Source organism: Sylvia atricapilla, chromosome 2 (genome assembly GCF_009819655.1).
Source record: "Sylvia atricapilla isolate bSylAtr1 chromosome 2, bSylAtr1.pri, whole genome shotgun sequence".
Taxonomy (NCBI): domain Eukaryota; kingdom Metazoa; phylum Chordata; class Aves; order Passeriformes; family Sylviidae; genus Sylvia; species Sylvia atricapilla.
In genome coordinates this window covers 5122685-5141171 of record NC_089141.1, presented here as the reverse complement: position 1 = coordinate 5141171, position 18487 = coordinate 5122685, and the positions used below count along the sequence as shown (strand labels likewise).

General features: G+C 40.3%; 2 protein-coding genes across 2 annotated transcripts in view; both read right to left on the bottom strand.

The window, feature by feature from the left end:
- The window catches only part of LOC136375286 (interphotoreceptor matrix proteoglycan 2-like), a 52009-nt gene extending 37888 nt beyond the window's left edge, over positions 1 to 14121 (bottom strand). Inside the window, exons 1-3 of the mRNA XM_066340718.1 lie at positions 13875 to 14121; positions 12244 to 12504; positions 1412 to 1578 (exon numbers count right to left, since the gene is read on the bottom strand). Coding sequence (XP_066196815.1) covers positions 1412 to 1578; positions 12244 to 12504; positions 13875 to 13947 — 501 coding nt within the window. The 5' untranslated portion in view covers positions 13948 to 14121. The remainder of the gene's footprint in view (positions 1 to 1411; positions 1579 to 12243; positions 12505 to 13874) is intronic.
- Positions 1 to 18487, bottom strand: part of ZBTB11 (zinc finger and BTB domain containing 11) — a 149159-nt gene that overhangs the window by 40886 nt on the left and 89786 nt on the right. The gene's annotated exons all lie outside the window — the stretch shown is intronic.

The window sequence follows — 18487 nt, the reverse complement described above, 5'->3', positions numbered from 1 at the left end:
GGACAAAGGAAGTCTAAATAAATATCACCCTTCTGAGAAGATCAAACCCAGAGCACTTAATCTGACTCCACTGAAATGCTGCAGAGCCATACCCAAAAAGGGAGAGCAGCACTGGGAAGTTAGATGCATCATCCTGTTTCCAAGAGTAATTTTGATTTCTTTATATAAAAACTCCCACTACAGATCATGTCACTGCAGAAATGGAACACAAAACAGTTACATGCACTGTGTGCTTAAAAAACAATCACATTAATTTTATTTCTCTATCTTTCTGCAAAGACTTATAAGGGCAACAGGATCATCAGACTTCACAGAAGCAAACTTTGGCTAGCTGGGAAGACTGACATGCAGATTCAGGAAAAAACAAACAAACAAATCTCTCCATTATTCACAACAGTTTCCATGTTCACATAAGTTAGTGTACATTCCTAGCACAGAAGTCCAATAAAAAAAGCAAGAGGGGAAAAAGTCAGAGCATCCACTCTGACAGAACATTAATGTTTCTGTGGGGTTACACATTTAAGACTTAAGACTTTCATAAAACTACTCATCCATTAGCTTGCAAAACTAATCTCAAAAAAGATCCATAAGTCACCACACATTTTAAGAAGCCTTTCATCTGGAGAAATTAAGGTAGCTACTGTGTCTTAGATGAATACAAAGTTAAGCACTTCATTTTAAAACTCACAGACTCCTGAAACTACATCTTTGTATTTCATTTGAAACAGGCTTTTTAAGTTTGACTTAATATTTCTTTTATTTTCTTTAAGCTAAAAACCCCTCGAATCAACAGAAAATATATCAAGATACTCAGAATTTTTTTACTTAATTGTTTTACACTCATACGCTGATTTTAACCTGCAGCTTCCCATGGTGAGTTACCTGATGTTATTTATTGCCTCCATAGGACATCAAAGTTTTTACATTTATAACTGCACTCATTTCAATCAGTCAGCAGTGTACAGATATCACAGACCTGTAGAACATCAAACAGGCAATTATGCCATAAATTTGGTAGCACCAGAATTACAGCTTGGAGCTTCCTGCTCCCAAGTGCCATTTGGGCTGAAGGCACCTCAATGTGCAGCTCAGAGCAGGGAGACTGCTGCACACCCCAGGGGAAAGTGCACCACAGCCTGACCCACTCGTGGGGTCTAGACACCATCTCCTTTTCAGGAACACATCTACTGAATCATTCTCTTCAGCATTGCTGCTATTCCCTGCATCCGATCACCCACAACTTAGTTTCGGAACCGATCTCAGAACTCCAGATCCCAGAGCTGGAATACCCACACCTGAGTGTTTTAAGGGCTCTGTCCATCACTGCCAAATGTGATATGCCAAAGCTGCATGTTCCAGAGGGACAGGATGCCCTTGCCAAGAGAACACTCCAAGCAGCTGCTGCACCCACCTTCACGACCAGGCTGCGGTGCTCCTCAGACTGGCTGAAGTTGGTGCCCATCTCAAAGATACTCATCACACCTTCCTCACACAGGCTCATCCAGGTGTTGTACTCTTCACGCTCTGGCAGTCTGTCCCAGAATGTCTTGAAGACCTCCCAGATTGTTTCCTGGCACACTGAAGGCACAAGAAAGGTCTGGTGTTAGTACAACAGGAGTGTTTCTGTGACACAAGTGGCTAGGATATTATTGTCCCAATGTTGGAAGCTTGTCGGCACACTAACACACAGAACACAGTGACCTGACATCTAGATGGAAATGTGGAAAGCACTGAAGCTACTGAAACATGGTGGATCTTTTGCACTCATATTACCTCTCTCCATGACTTGTTTAACTGTAATAATTAAAGAAACTTGAAGAGAAAAAGAAGACAGCATGAGAAAACACTTGTCTCTTAACAGTCACCAAGAACAACAGTATTTCCACTGAGAGAAACTGCAATTTGATTAATTAATCAAATTTTTAGAAAACCTAGAAGACCAAATGCCTATGGTAAATGTCCTCATGGAAAGCAGAGGTGGAGCTTAAGTTGCAAGAAAGATGGTGGTACTGATCAAAGTCTAGTAAGCTCAGTCAGTCACAATTCCTTTGGACTCACCTTTACACAGAATTAAAAATATATTTCAGAAATTACAACTGTATTTGTAACTCAAAAAACAAGGCAGGATGATGACAAAATAATACACTATGAAACAAGTCAAGCTCTAACTGTACTGTACAGGTTCACTGACAAAGAACTGGACAGCTCTGAACAGTCAGCCTGAGAATAAAGGTTTTGTATCATATACTGCACTGCCTACTCTAACCTCCCAACCTTGCACATGCTCTTTTTTGCCAGTCAGAGCAGTTGGTCACATGATGCTCAAGCAAGAACCACTCTGTGACCCAGGATAACTCAGAGAAAGGTTTATAGGATTTTCCTGGTGTCCTGGAAAAGAGCAACATTAAAAGGCGAACTCTCAAAATCATTCACACCAGATGCCATCCTGGAGGAGTAGCAGACAAACCTTCTTTTTGGCCTTAATCAGATTTCACTACTTAGACGGACAATTCAGCAGAGGAATGCTTTGCATTCCAGGAAAGTCCTGGCGCCACAAGCAAGCCCTTACAGGAGACTAAACCTATCTCCAGAAAGCCATTTTCTTCAATCAGCTTTAAAATTAGCTCTGGGCTGCCAAACCTTGCTGTTATTTCTTCTCCATGCTTTGTTTTCCAAATTCCAAAGTTGTTTAAATGTACATATGTAAAACTTAACACATAGATCACATATGGAAACATTTTCATTCGATCAGGAGATGGACATTTTTCTTAAGTGCAAAGGCCTTACAAATAAAAAAAAAAAAACCTTAATGGACTGTTCTCTATGCAGCAGCACCTTTAAAGCTGAGCTGACTGTGGGACACTGGATGGCACTATGCAAAAAAGTTTCTTCACCCTTTTAGTCTATCTGAGCAGTTGAGACCATTTCTCTGTTGTGGAACTCTGCAAAGACATTTCTCATTTCCATGCTGTACTCCCATGGACTTTATGACATGGAGATTAGCATTGTAGCTCATCTGGTGTGCATGACCAGAGAACAATGAAGTCTCCAAACTCTGCATTATTAACTGTCAGTAGTATATTACCGTTCTAGCACTCCTCCAGCATCTAGGCAGTTAACTTTATCTGTAAAACACATTTATTTGGAAAATATTGTCCATGTTTCCAATCACTGTATGCATCTCCATTAATCAGAAACAAATACCCAAACTGACAAACATCCATGCACCTTCTCACATCCTTCCCTCAAGTTACACTTGCAAACCCTTTGAGGCAAGAGACCACATTTCCATCTGACCTCTGCACACACCTCAGGCAATGAGGCCATAATCCTGCTCTGGAATTTCTGGTTCCTGCTGGAGTACTAATAAGCTTCCTGAAGCACAATAACATCTGTAATATTCTCTCCACTAACCCACAAGTGAGAGCTAGGCATCCAGGAACAGACTGAAGTCTAGTTTCAAATCCAGAAGCCTACACGAAGGAGTATCACTCGCTCACATTTCTTTTGGTGGTACTTGTATCCTACATACCTTTCACTCCAGGTGCCACATTGTGGAGCAACAATCCTGCAATGAGATTACTCCCTGTGGCTGGGATAAATCCTTGGCAGACTCTCAGTAACAACTGGAGCCATAGCAATAGCTTGCAAATACATTGTAGGGACACTGTCTAATCCTAGTTTTCAAACATCCACAGGCAAAGGACTGGCTTTCCAGATGCAAGTAATTGAAGATAATTTTGCTTAATGCTCTTAAACAAGTTTAAAATAAATGTGATGAGACAGTGTCTTGCCTGAATACAAGCTGCTCCAGTACAAACAGTTGTTCCAATCGGCTCCCAATAGATTAAGGATTTTCTGTGTGTCCTTTCATTTGGAATTAGACACCCCACTGAATTCCAGTAGCAAAGGCTTTGTGCCATCTGTGGGCTCCAAGCCCGTTAATTAGACTAAGCTGTCAACACAGTATTCTGCAAAGGGAGGAAACAAGATGTGGATGAGGAGTCACATTTTGTCCTCTCTAGCCTCTTCTATCTAGCTGTTTCCACTGAGGTAACCAATAAGTTGGACAACATAGTACAAATTCTTTCTGCATTCTCTTTGTTCCACAGTCAGAGTTAGTTCTGACACACAGGGAGGGATTAAAAACTCCAAGCAAACATCTACTACAACTGTCATTTGTACACTTCTGTTAGCCTTGTCCAAGAAACCACACCCTCAGCCTTGGTGAGCTGCTCACCAACAGGATCACCCTGCAACCTTGTTGACACACAGTCTGTCTTGTCCTTGCCTTGTTCATTCCAACTGGCCAGTTTGTAAAGCAGGGGATTGCTTTGCAGGATAACAAACCCAGGCTGTAAGGGCTCAACGCAAGAACCATCCTCAGATGTGCTTACCTATAGGGTGCTCAAGAGTTAGTTAACCTAAAGCTAATGGGCGGGCTAAGAAAGACTGAAATAAAATTGTTCTCTTACTTTCTCATAAATATTTTCATTGTTTTACAGTTAGAAGAGAGCTGCCATTCCAAGCACAGAGGGAGAACGACACAATTTATTCAGTGTGGTTCAAGTCACACACAGGTAAAGAAAGAGACAAGTACAATTCTGTCTTCCACCTCTGCTTCAGAAAGGGAGACAATTTTGGTCTTGACTTGACATGGCCACCCAGAAAACTGAGAAAAAACACCAGTGCATTCAAGCTGGCTAGTAAGTGTGATCGACCTTCTTTTGACTCCAAAGTGAAACCCACCCTGACGGGTTTTCAGCTATCTGTAGGTGAGGCAGGTTTTTCAAAGTTTCTCAGATTCTTGAGAACTCCCACAAAGAAAAACATGTTTTTCATTAACTAGATTTTAAGCATGCTGAGATTGTAGACAAAAGTTAGAGGCACAAAACCAAAGTGAAACAGGACTTGACTGGAAGCTTCTGGTAATAACTATAACTTACTGTTGACAATAATTCACTATCTTTCCTTTCTGTCCTTCCAGAAACTTGCCAGTGTCTGTGTCAAATACATTACCTAGATATGCTGACAGTAAATGAAGCAACTTTTGACTAAGATTTAAAACAGCAACTCCTTCAAACCTAAATAGAAAATGTAACAAAAGGAAAGTCAGGGGGGACCAAAAAGTTGACCACTGACCTTTTTCAACTAGAAATCCAACTGTGAGTTTTAAACATAAAACATTTAAAGGAGATAGAGAATTGCTGCATGAGAGCTTATAATAGATTTCCAGGAGCCCAATAACTCAGTTATGATTGAAGCTGCTGGGGAGGTTTTGCATTATGATCATTCCAGGGTTTAGTTTCTGACGACTAGCTAAAAAATTTCTTAAAAAACAACAAAGCAGGCAGTCCTGCCAGCACGAGGGAGAGCTGCTGAGCAGACCCAGCAGCACTGCCACCTCAAGAGCAGCTCAGCCCTCTGGCCATGTGTGAAGAGCCTGGATCTCACACCAAACTTTCACTCACCTGCTGTAGGGGCACAGATACGTGGGACAGCATTAGCAACACCAGGCCCTGGAGGAGACAGGATTTGAGATGAGGCCTCCAATCCCCAGCAAACAATACTGATTAAAAGCATCATAAAATCGAGATCAATCTTTTAAGGCAGTGAGCTAAGAGTCTTGAAGCTACACGTGAGTGGGAAGCAAGCTCCCCTGGAAAATTGTTTCCTTCATCCTACAGCTGCAGTAATAAATAACTCATATTTTTAACTCTTGGCTGCCTTGCAATTTTCCTCCGAAGAATTCAAATGTTAAAAAAAAAATAAATAAAGTGAAGGCTTACGAGAAGAGAAGCTCCCAGCTACAAGAGATATGATCAGGTCCAGCTGACTACAGGAACAGGAAAAGTTATGCTGAAGATAGGTAACTGACTGGCACAATAAACCAGAATTCAAAACAAGAATGCAAATCACACAGCTTGGTCTCCAGTTTGTCTCCAAAGTATATTTTGCATGCATATACTACATTTTCCATGTAGTCCATCCTGAAAAGCCTCACAAGTTAGAAGTCACTGAACTCATCACTGATATAATTGTCTTCAACGTGAAAGCAGAGGTAGGAAAAAAATTCAAGGATTGGCACATTTGGTCCAGGCCCTTGTTCAAGCTTCTATTGAGCCAAGTGTCACTTGAAATAAGCCATGTCTTAACCTTTTAAAGGCCATATATCAGGTTTCAAAGCCTGATTCAGAAAGCCAGACATGTTATAAAGACAATTCCAGTGGGAACTGTCTGTCAGCAGATCTGCTGCAAAAGCAGAAAAGCCCAGCCCCTGGGAGCTTACCTACTCCAAAGGCAGTGTCTGTGCTCAAGTAATACTCAAAACTAATAGCCAATATCCTGAAAAGCTTAAGATAGTTGTGTTTCAAACCAAAAAATTCCTCATAGACAGACACAAGCTCTTTTCAGTCCTACTATTCTGCAGAAATTAGTGGGAAAAAAAGTTTACTTGAAGCTTCCTTTCCTGAAGGTATTGTCACTGTTTTCAAAACCTCCAGCTAAGATCTGTGATGTGATTAGGCAGATGACCTTTCCCTTGCTCTGAAATTCTCCAGTCTAGCTTCCCATTATGTGCCTGGGTAGGATACAGCATCCTTGTGGCTCAAGCTGTACCTCTGGGGATGCATTTATCTCTCAAACGAGAGACAATTAGCCTATTACACTCAGTCTGTGCCCAGGGATTTCTGAGGTTAACAGAAGGGGCACCACATGACAGCACTGAGCACCCTGTAGGGGGTAGGGTGGCTTTCTGGCCATTTGTGTAAGTGGGCAGTGCTGAAGTTTAATCCCAATTAAATCTCATTAGTGCTGCTTAAGAGTTGAATTGTCTGTGGTGGCTAGGAGCACTGAATCAGGCTGTATATTCTATTTTGAGGCAACATAAGACCAACTCTTCTTCCTCTCTAACAATTTCTGCACAACTGAACAGCTTAATTGCAGAGGGGTTTGATCAAGACTTCAGTCACAGGAACAGGCACCTCCTAAGAGGTCATTGCTGCAAAGGCTTTGTTAGCATTTGCCAAATAAATTAATACACACATGTAGAGAAATCACTCATCTATTGCTGGAATGCTGCTACATGTGGCCTTTAACACAGCAACCCTTAAAGGATATATAAAACAAAAATGGAGTTTAAAATGAGAAAAGACTTGAATGTGAATTACCTAATTCACATGAAAGATTTTTGATTTGAACACTCACATACTAAACTCTAGCACATAAATTATTCTCACCAATAATATTTCAGTAAAAACTAACAAGTGTCCTTCATGGGAAAAGTCAAGTTTCTTCAAAGCATATGCTGGTATCTAAAAATTCAAATTTAGAGGGAGACAGACTTTCTACAAATAAACTTCAAAAATTTATTGCTGACTATGAGGTATATGTAAAATGTGCCAGGGATGTGCCATATATGCAATATGTGGGGGAAACAGGGAAAAAGGCTCACTCAGAGAGATTTATTATTTAATCTATGCTTTTTAGCCAGGTACTTTTCATTACTTTTGGCTCTTTGCTTTCATCATTATTAGCAAGATCTGACTAACTCGTAACATGATTTCACTATCAAATTGAAACTTTACTCCTAACTGTGTTCATGTGCAGAAAATAAATCATTATTTCTAATACTTCAGTAAACAGGTTTGAAGGGACCACGAAAAGGAGAAAATGAGCAGGCATAGTGCTATGCCCAATCTAGGGATAACATTCATGCATAGAATTTAATTCCTGAGAAACAGAAACCCTTTCCAAAGTTTAAAAACCTCCATGTATCTCATCAGCCACGGCCCACTGCAATATCCTCTATTTCCTTGTTTGGTCAGTATCTTAAAAAGCCATCCTTAGATGTTCAGCTTTATCTGAAGCTCTGGCAGACAAGAACAGTTCTGGCAGAGAGACCATCTGATCTACTCATGAGAAAAAAAGACCAGTGCTCAAAGAAAAAAAAAGAGAAGAGGAAGAGAAGAGAGAAAAGAAAAAAGAGAAGTACTCACAAGCATATACTGAATAGTTCAAGACAGCGGGTCACAGTAGGAAAAAATTGTAAAGAGAATTTTGGAAAGGTAGACACCAGAGTAATTACATCTCAGAGGTGGCAAAGAAGCATATTACCCTGAGCCATGGTGACAAAATCCAGCAGCCCAATTAAGAGGCATGGGATAGTATGGTTTGTACTGTTTCCCTATCTTGTAATCCTTATATTGTTTCTGTTCTACGTGGTAATTCAATTTCCATGTCTACTACAATCCTCTACCAACAATTTACACATCAGGGAATGGACAGATTCACTGAGATGTGCACATAAGGTGACTGGTCACAGGACACTTGGTCTGAATGTTTTCACATCATAAATTTTATTTATCTATGCCTACCATTTCCCTGTCAGCAGTAAAGAACATCATATCAGATATTAACATGTACAGCCCTCTTTGAAATCCCACTATTAGATTTCCACAACATTTTTTCTGTAGAATCCTCAGGTGCTCAATTGGACACATTTTGTGTTTGTCACAACAGTCTACCAACGAACCACCACGACTTTTGCATGACTCTTCCATCAGCAACCATAACACTACACCATTTAAAAGGAAATCAGTTAAAAACACTCTAAGACCCAGTCCATAGGCCTACACTACCCAGTCTATAAACATCTATGACTGATTTCCATCCCTATAATTGAAAAAAAATGAAATAGAAAGTCAGCTAACAGCAGCAGCCTCCATACACAGCTACAAGAGACAGAGACAAGGCAGAGACAATCATCATCCAAGATTCATCTCAAAAGAGTGAAAACAGCATCATCTGCCAGTGTAAAACTCTGTTCTAAATGTCATTTCAGAAATTTGTCTTCTAGACTGCAGGTGTAGAGAAACAAGTACAACCCCAGGTTCCATGCTGGTGCTTCTAAATACCACAGTAATAAAACAACCAGCAATAATCATATAATTAATTAAACTTTCAGATGTTGAAGGATGATTCTGCCGTTTTAAAAAATACTGATTTTTCTCCAGATCCCTGTATTTTGTTGCACCTTGATTTTTTTTAAAAAAATTATTATGTATTTGTGATATTCTTTATCTTGTATCTTTTTAAGGCTCAAAAAGCCAGATGTTTTAGTCAGAAAAAAGAAAAAAAAAAAAAAAAAGCTGTACACTGTTAAGTCTGCAGGGATATGACAGAAGCACATCCTTAAAGCCTGTGACAGGAATCCTCATCTGTCAGTCTCTGACACTTAGAGAGGCTTTTGCCATCTAGCAAAAGTAAATAAAGCTATAGGAGCTACAGACAGATAATTATAGTCCCACCTGTTTCCTTCCAAGGTGGACACAGATAGGACAAACAATCTGGATATCAGCACATGCAAACCTACTCTTATTTTCTAACAAGATCTTATATCACTTTAGCAATTAACCTTTCCTTCCAGGGTAGTGGCATGGTATTGCTGGCAGTAAAGCAAAACCAAGGAAAGAACAGACTGTATTAGAATCATCCTTTCCAGTGAAAGTATGTATTGACATTGAAGTAATTTTTTACTTCAATATATACAGAATTTAAAAAAATATAGTAAAAATACACACTGAGATTGAAAAATCAGCAGATTCTGTGTACATTTATATTTATTCCTTTCGAGGGTCAGTTATTTTCCTAGTCACTCATGCTGAACAGTGACTACACCTTTTGCTAGGATTATTTTGTTGACAGTGGACTGTAGCTATCTGGATGGCTACTAAAAACTTTGCATATAATCCAGTAACACTGAATTCAGACACCAGGTGCCCACCAAACCTGCTCTGCCACTCCACTCTTCAGCTGGACAAAGGGGAGAAAATGTAACAAAAGGCTCATGGGTCGAGATAAGGACAGCAAGAGATCACTCACCAGATTCTACCAGGACAGGCTCAACTTGGAGCTATTCCTTGAATTTTTTACCAATAAAATCTGACTGAGACAACAAGAAATGACACCAAATCATGAAACACCTTCCCCTCATCCCTCCTTTCTTCTCAGGCTTAACTTCAGTCCTGGTTTTCTCTAACTGCAGTGGTGCAGGGGGAATGGGGGAGTGGGGCTGTGATCAGTTCATCACTGCAATCTCTGCCACTACTTCACCCTCAGGGGAGAACTCCTCACACTCTTCCCTTGTTACAGTGAGGCCTCTCCCATGGGAAACAGTTCTTTGCTAACTTCTCCAACCTAAGTCCTCTCCACAGGCTCCAGTTCTTCACAGCCTGCTGCAGCATGGGTTTCCTCCCATGGGGTGCTCCTTCCAGGAACAGACTCCCATGGGATTACAAGTCCTGCCAGCAATCCTGCCCCAGTGTGGGCTTCCCATGGGGTCCCAGCCTCCATGGGCATCCACCTGCTCTGGCACAGAGTCCTGCAGGGGGATCTCTGCAGTTCCACTGACTGCCAATGTCTGCACCACAGGCTGCAAAGGAATCTCTGCTCTGGCACCTGCAGCACCTCCTCCTCCTCCACATACTTTGTTGTCTGCAAAGCTGTTTCACTCTTATATTTTCATGCTTCTCTTTCAACTGCAATTGCTGCTGTGCAACTTTTTTCCTTCTCAAATATGTTATGCCAGAGGTGCTGCCACTGTTGCTGATGGGATTTGCATTGACTAGCAGAGCTGATTGTCCTTGGCTCTGTTGACAGAGGGGAAGCTTCTAGCAGCTTCTCAGAGAAGCCACCCTTGTAGCCTCCTGCTACCAAAATTTTGCCACACAAACCCAATACACAGCACATGAACTCTCATGACCTCAGGACATCATTAGACACCACCCAACATTCCTGGAGCAGCAGCTGCTGCTAACAGAATGAAGATGACAAGTTGCTTAATCAGACCTTGTGTGACTTGCTGCTAATTTAAGTCACCTCTTCTACTTTCAGAGATCTTTTTCAAAAGTTTTAACTTAAAAGCGCTAATGATAATCACAGCCTCTCTGCTCAAGAAAACCTTGTGGATTGTGAAAGCTGTTAAATCCAGTGAGGAAACAGATGGACTTCAGTTCAGCCTAGGATTATGAAGACCTAAATATACTTTTGCAACCTAATTTACAGATTTCTTTCTTCTTTATTATCACTCACACCTTTGCTTAATTGATATTGCCCTAATGTATCCCTACCACAGATAACTGTGGGGTGACTTTAACTGCAGCTAAAGCCCACGGTATGCATGGAATTACTTGAAACAAATAAAGAACTGTTGAGTCCTCTTGGGTGGAAATAAGAAACTGGCAAAGGCTGCCAAACCATCAGCATCATATTCAGTGTCAACATGCCTTGCAAGCTGGGCACAAATCATATTTGAATGTGGCTGTAAATCCTTATATAATTGCACTTTGTTCTCCAAATGCATTGTTCATGTTTACTTTTATGCAAACACTGAGCGACTCCTGGTTGTCATTGTTTTTCTCTTGTCTAAGTAAATAGACCGTCACCAGTGAGAGTTTCTTTACAGGAAATCAAATCTCATCAAACATCAGCCTCTGAACATCATTCCTTCTCCTCTGACAGCAGATGTGTTATTTTGCCAGTTTTGTACAGACATGTTAAGAACTACAAATTGTTTGAATGTTGCAACACAAAGACACAAAGAGCAGAAAAGTGCTGCATGACTGTGATGCCCCATTCCTATGCGGTCAGACAGAAGGGTATAGAATACATCATGTTACTGTAGTATTTCATCAAGTGAAAGAAGATGTTAGTGGGACTATTGCAGATCTTCAGAGAAAGCTCTGCCACACCAACTTCCACATTTAAAAGAAAAGCTGCTTGTCTATTATCCTACAGCTCAACACACAGAGATGGTACACTTTGTACAACCAGCCATAGCCAAAAGTCACATGGCTGAAGTGCCAATGTCTCAGACTTGACTTTTCTGACTCCTCAGCTAATCCTTCTGGCACTTTAAGAACACTAGATAAACCAAACAAACTATTTAGTATTTAGCTACTTTGTACGTAGCACCTATTTTTCTTAGCATTCAAATTGTTCTGAGAAAGGATTATTTTAGTAAACAATGTGGTTTCAGGGAGCAAGAGTTCTTAGGATATATGAGTGTAGACATAGTGGTGGGGTTTTAGCCAAGAGCAGCTCTCACATGCAAGACTATGACAGAAAAGTAAGTTTCACCAGTAATAATGTATTTCCTATGTCCTGATATTCATTATGTTTAAAAGCTTGAACTATTTTTAATAAGTGAATGCTCTTTATCAATTACCCATGAGATGCACTTACCTCTGAGCCTGAAATACTTCAGATGGTTGGCAATAGCCTGCTCAACAGATTCATCAGGGCAGATCTTAACTCCGCTGGGAAACAGAATGGACCGCTTCCTTCGTGACTGCAAATGCCTGTGGAACTGCTCAGCATCCATGATGCCATTAGGCTTTTCCAACCCAGGAGGCAGAGAAGGGTTTGCCAACTGCCAGTCACTGAGCTGAGGGGCTGGTGAAACATCTTTAGCCTGTCCTCCTCCTGCAGCTGAATAAGCTTCTGCTGTGAAATTAAAACCACACAAATTTCTCAGATGAGATAAGGATGCAATCATTAGTATCTTCATGCTACTTCTGTGGTCTCTGAAGGACATTGCTGTGCTTTTTTCTGTTAACAGAACCTGTCTCTGACTGTGATGTTATAAACAACCTTAAGCTCTTCACAATATCCCATCAAATGGTAACACAGCATAAGGCTCTAACACTTTGAATTCTAAGCTTTGTGTGTAACTTCCCATCTGCCATAAGGCTTAAGTCAATGGGACTGTATTTGTGAACAAACATGCATTTGGAGGCTTTCAGGGCTTTTCAGAAGTAAAACAAATAATTCAGAATAATAACCCTACTGCATACTTTTTTTCCACAAGAGCCCTTTATATACCTTGCAAAAAGAAAGCTGCTTGAATTGAGAGTTGACCTTCCATCACTGAGATAGGTCTCTACTCTACTAGAGCAGGAGGGAAAAAAAGAGGAATAAAAGGGCTCATCAGCTTTCTGTGGGTTTATTTAGTGTTTTTGATTTTTTTTTGTCATTTGTTGTTGTTGTTGTTGCTTGTTTATTGGTATTTTTTGTTTTTAATTCCCTCTTAGAGTAGTTGTTCCACACCATTCCAGAGGAAACTTGAGGAAACAGCTGAGGTAAGAACGTGCATATTGAGATTTAGTCTGAGAGTCTAATTTTATATCCTCTAAAATCAGCTGATCTGAAATATTTAACCAAACTTCTTTCACTTTTTCCCTGGAAAACATGCCTGAAAAACAACCACAACCAATCATTTATTAGAGAAAGATCAGTAATAACTCTATGGCATTTGTCATCCTACAGATTATGAATTTATTCTGCAACTTCACAGTCAGTAGACCTTTGACTTTTATGACTGAAAGATGAAAGGCATGGTTATTTTGGTAGAATATTAATAACCAGCTCTGTTGCAGAAGATCACCAGATGGTATAGCAGAGGCAGAAAGAACATCAACAAAGGTTACTAAGGCAAACTCCCAATCTTTACCCAAACTGATGTATTCAGTGCCCATATGCAGAAGACAGAACCTTACTTTTTAGGACTTAATACAAAATTAATAAAAGAAAAAAAAAAAAGTGAAAAAATTACCAGTATTTAACATCTCAAAGTTGAAAAAATTGCCTCCTCCTCTAGCTACTTCTACACTCAAAACAAGACAAAAGTGCAGTTATAGCACCTGGAAATCAGCCTAACTATTCCATATTTACACTGTTATCACAGCACAGATCTGACCAAACATTTCTCTGCATTAGCCTCCTTTGTTACAATTAAATCAGAGAGGTATTTCTAATTCTACACACTGCCACAGCTAAATTTGTAAATAAGAACATAAGAAAGATGTCTGCATTACCTGCAACTATTTGAAGATCTGTGTTAATCATTCCCGGAAGGCAAAGAAAGATTTTCCACATGAAGCCAAACATACTTATTTGTATAATAAAAAAAATTAGAAAAAAAAAATAAAAGCAAAAAATCCCAATCCCTTTTAGCAAAAGAGCTGTTGTCTTTACCGTAGCCTTGAACTAACCAAGAGCATTGCACTTCTTGAAAACGTCTTGACGTCACATATTGTTATCTTTGGAGAAAGCATTAGGTTAAAAAAGTCAACCAATACATCCTGCCTCTGTTCTTTCCAAAGACAGTATTCTGCTTTAGTGAAGAAACAAGAAAAGGTGATCGAAGTAGACTCCTTGGAGCTAGCAGATGGACTGACACAATTTTTTAATTTTAATCTGGCCAGCTAAGCTCTTTACAAGGGCTTGTCATACCATTAACAGACAGTCCAAACAAGGACAGCACCTTTCACATTTAATTAACCACGCTTTTTCATTGGCCTTTCAATTTCTGCTCTTTTTAAAAAGCCTGCTGGCCAAAAAAACATCAGGGGGAGCACACCAATCTCCATTAAAAAGTCTCCTGCGTTTTGTTGTCTGCTTGTACAAATATAAACACATATATAAATGTACAACTCACCTAAATATCATTGTATATGTAAACACTGAAGCAACCTCTCTGTGGGACTGCTCCTTCTGGTTACAGGGCTGCTGTCGAGTCTGTGCTAAAGGAGAAGGTCTTGGGCTGTTGTACCACTATCCCCTGCATCCCAAAAGCAGTGCTTCTTCCAAAGATAAAGCCAGGGCCTGTCATGATTCTTTCATCTCTGTTCAGGTGTTACCTGACACGAGCAGCAAAGAAAAGTGCAGAAAGGACAGAGCACAGGAAAGCAGCAGCACTCTCAAGTTCCCATTCAGGGTCAGCTCACCACAATAACGTGTATGGAAGTTGCTCTGCAATGGCAGACTGCATCCAGACCACTAGGAAACCTCCTTCAGGGCTGTCTTCTGCATGGTGTTACTCAGGAGTTCCTGGTTACTGTTACAAATCAATCTGAACAAACTGCTGGTTTGGCTGAAGTGACTATTTTTGGTAGTGGTTTTGTGTAAGCATTTCAAAGCTGGATTCCCTGGTGTCTATCTGCAAAGCTTTTACACAGAGCTCCTCTGGCAGTGCAGTGCTCACTTATCTCTTCTAGTTGCTCTACTGAACTGCCAGCAATTCACACATCAGGAATTATTGGCAGTATTATACATACAACATCCACAGGAATCAAATAAAATGACCTTTGTTTTTTTGCTCTGTTGTCTGACATCTAACAGACTTTAGCTGATATTTTTCAAAACAGCAACATTGTGTCTTTGGTTCTCCCTTCTCTGCTCCAAAATTATTAAATTACACTTAAAGCTTAACCACTGAGCTTCTTGAACACCCCCAGTTTTCCTAGAATCAGACATTTTTGATCTATCCACTGCAGACCTAGTCTGGCTCTGCCAAGCCAACCATGATGCTGGCAGCACCATGCTAGAGCCATACATTACATGTATGATATATTCTATGGAAATAATCCATGTTTTATTGTCAGATATGGTATAAAGTCAATCACATGTTCGGGAATTGTGCCGCCCCTGCCGGGAGCAGGAAAAGCAATCCACTTGTGACAGAAAGATGGCCCCAAAAGGAGATGGGTCTCCTCTGAAGATGGGTCTGCCAACGACGCAGTGATCAACACCTGATGGAAGTCTTATCTACATCATCATGGGTGTGCATCCCCATACCTGGATCCCATAAATGTAATCAAGTGTCCATCCCTGCCTGGAAAACTATTCCTTGGAGCAGCAGCGAGGAGAAGCAGAGATCTGAATATGCAACAAAGACAAGAGGGACAAAAGGATGAGGCAATCCACTGTCCAGCTGGAAAAACTGTATAAAACCCGACCCTGTAAAAACGAAATTCATGAACAGAGGGGGATTCAGTGAGACAGAGGCTGGATCTGAAGTTCACCCAGTAGCGACCCCGGGCTCGGTGCTGACCTTTGCTTGCGGCTTTCTTGGACTTTCATATTTTAATTTGTTAATAAATTTCTTTATTGATAAAATTGGCTGATCATTTATTACACATGGAACAGCACAGAAGGCAACACAGCAGTGGTGTCCAGAAACTGTTTCAAAGTCCTCTTCAGCATGTCTGGGTAGAGACAGCAACTTCTGAGGCTAGCTTGGGTATCTGTACTATGACCCTGGATTCAACATAGACCAGCTTTATTTTTTAATCCTCTGCAGAAACTCGTGCTTTCAATGTCATGAATGTTTTTGCTTGCAATACCCTGCAAAAATGCAATTAGATCAAGGTTAGGAACACTACACACAGTTATAAAGGCAACAGCTATGTTACCTCCAAAACACGCGACAACTAATCCCTTTACAGACAATTTACAGCACACACATACTTCAGTGAAAGTATGAAACCCAGTTAAAAGTTTTCCTGGAGAGTTTTCAGATTTACAGTATTGTTGTTTCTTTCATCAACAAAGTACTCAAAGCCACTCAGCATGTGAGGAGTATCTCTGTGTTGATATCTGTTTTCTATGTTACGGTTATGTCAGCTTCTGAGAGATGAAATACTTCAGAAGTGTAAATTCAGTTTTATGAATACTAGTTTGCTATTAATTTCAGCATTGAAATGTAAACTTGCAACAGCTAAAAATCTCCTACATTTATTATAGCAAAAGGCATACCTAAAATCACAAGCATTTAAAGTCTCTTAAAACAAGCTAAGCAACTCTTGCAATAGATTTCCAAAATAATCATGGAAAATTAACTCCTTCCTTGATTTGACGGAAGTCTTTTGCAGTAACACTTTGTATCAGAAAATGTGCAATTCTTCATTTTCAGCAGCCAAGTTGTATTCATGAAAAGCATTTTTGCTGAAAGAGGAAAAAAAGGGAAGTGTAATTCTCGCGACACAACACACCAAGGTCATGCCAGTACCTCCAAAAAGTTTTCTGAGTTTGCATTTCTGAGAAGAAACATGTACTTTCATACAGCAAATGTGATTAGCTGAATTAAAGTTCACTACAGAGCAATGCTCACTGAAATACAGCTACAGCACATGTACCATTCTAAATAATGTCCCTGTTTTCCAAATGCAATTTATTCAAAAAGCTGAATCCACCCGTAACTAAAAAAAAAGTCAAATGAAGGAATGCTTTAATGAAAATGTCCCTAATAAAGAGACACATCATGGCAGATAGTCACTACCTCCAAGCTCAGGAGGTTTACTATCCAGACTAAATTGTCTCCCATGACTGGACACAGAAGTTGACTTTATGGTATTCAACAGGGTTCACCAACAAAATTCCCAATCAGTTTAGGAGAGACAATTAGGTTAGACACAACCTTTTCACTTGTTCAGTTTCAGTGGTAGCTGTGGCCAAGCGTTCACCACTGTCACTTTTCGCTTGCGCTCCCGAGTTCTCTGGTGAACACCTCCTGAGAATAAACAAGGTCTGAGGCTGTTTAAACATCCAGCTGACCAAATCCAGCCTGACATAGCCTGTTGTACTGCCACCTCTTCCATCACACAGTACTGTAAAATATTTTGAGCAAAAAATTAGAAAGGGAGGTCAACCAAAGGAATCCTCACGCTTATCAGTGCTGTCCCTGTAATGTAAGCCTATTCCCAGCATTCCTCCTTTTGTGAACTGCTGACCAGAAATCTTACCTTGTTCAACAGTCAAAGATGGTCCCAGCATCTGTGCTTCTCTTTGGACTTCAATTTCCAACTTCAATTTGATTGGGCAGAATTATTACTCTTAGTCTTGGTTTTATTCAACACATTTTTTCATTCCTAGACTTTTCCAGTCTCACGCTAGAACTCTTGCTTTTCCATCTGGAAAACAGCTGTCTTCTTTTTGTTTGTTTGGGTGGGCTTTTTTGGTTGTTGCCTTTTTTCTTTTTTCTTTTTTTTGGGGGGCAGGGGGAGCAGGGATGGGCACCAGAAGCAATACTCTGCTTCTCTGTCCCAACCAAGAAAAAAGCGTTACTACTGTGGCTCTCAAGTTTTTGTTATTTTCTAATGTGCAGTACTTCCCGAGCACTGCAAGCTCATGTCAGGGTCAAGTTCAAGGAGAGGAGCACCACAAAAGCACAGATGAATTGCAATTGATCCATACCTGCAATTCCATTGCTAAAACACAGCAGTCCCCTCATACTTAAGAAAAAACCCAAAAATCGTACTTCAAGATTCGCTTCTCCAGTTCTTAATGAAAACTGTCTTAGATTTTTCCTGGCAGGTTTACTTCTCTTCTACCTTGCTTCTTGTGTTGTGCAGTACCTTAAACGGATCTCCAGGACTCCGATGTCTTCATGGAAACCATTTTCTGGTCCCACACAGACAGAATGCTGCAGTTTCTTTTAAAGAACTGACAGGTACATTTAGGTACAAGTGATTGCCTTGAAACAAAAATTACACAGCTTAGGGTAAAGAGCCTTACAGAGACTGATTTGCTTTGAAATACCCTGTCACTCCACTACTTCAGGCTTAATACAGGAAATGGAAATGCAAGAGATATGCCAAAAGGTCCCTGAGTCAGTCTGGTTAAAAAGTTAACTTTGGGGAGTTCCAGC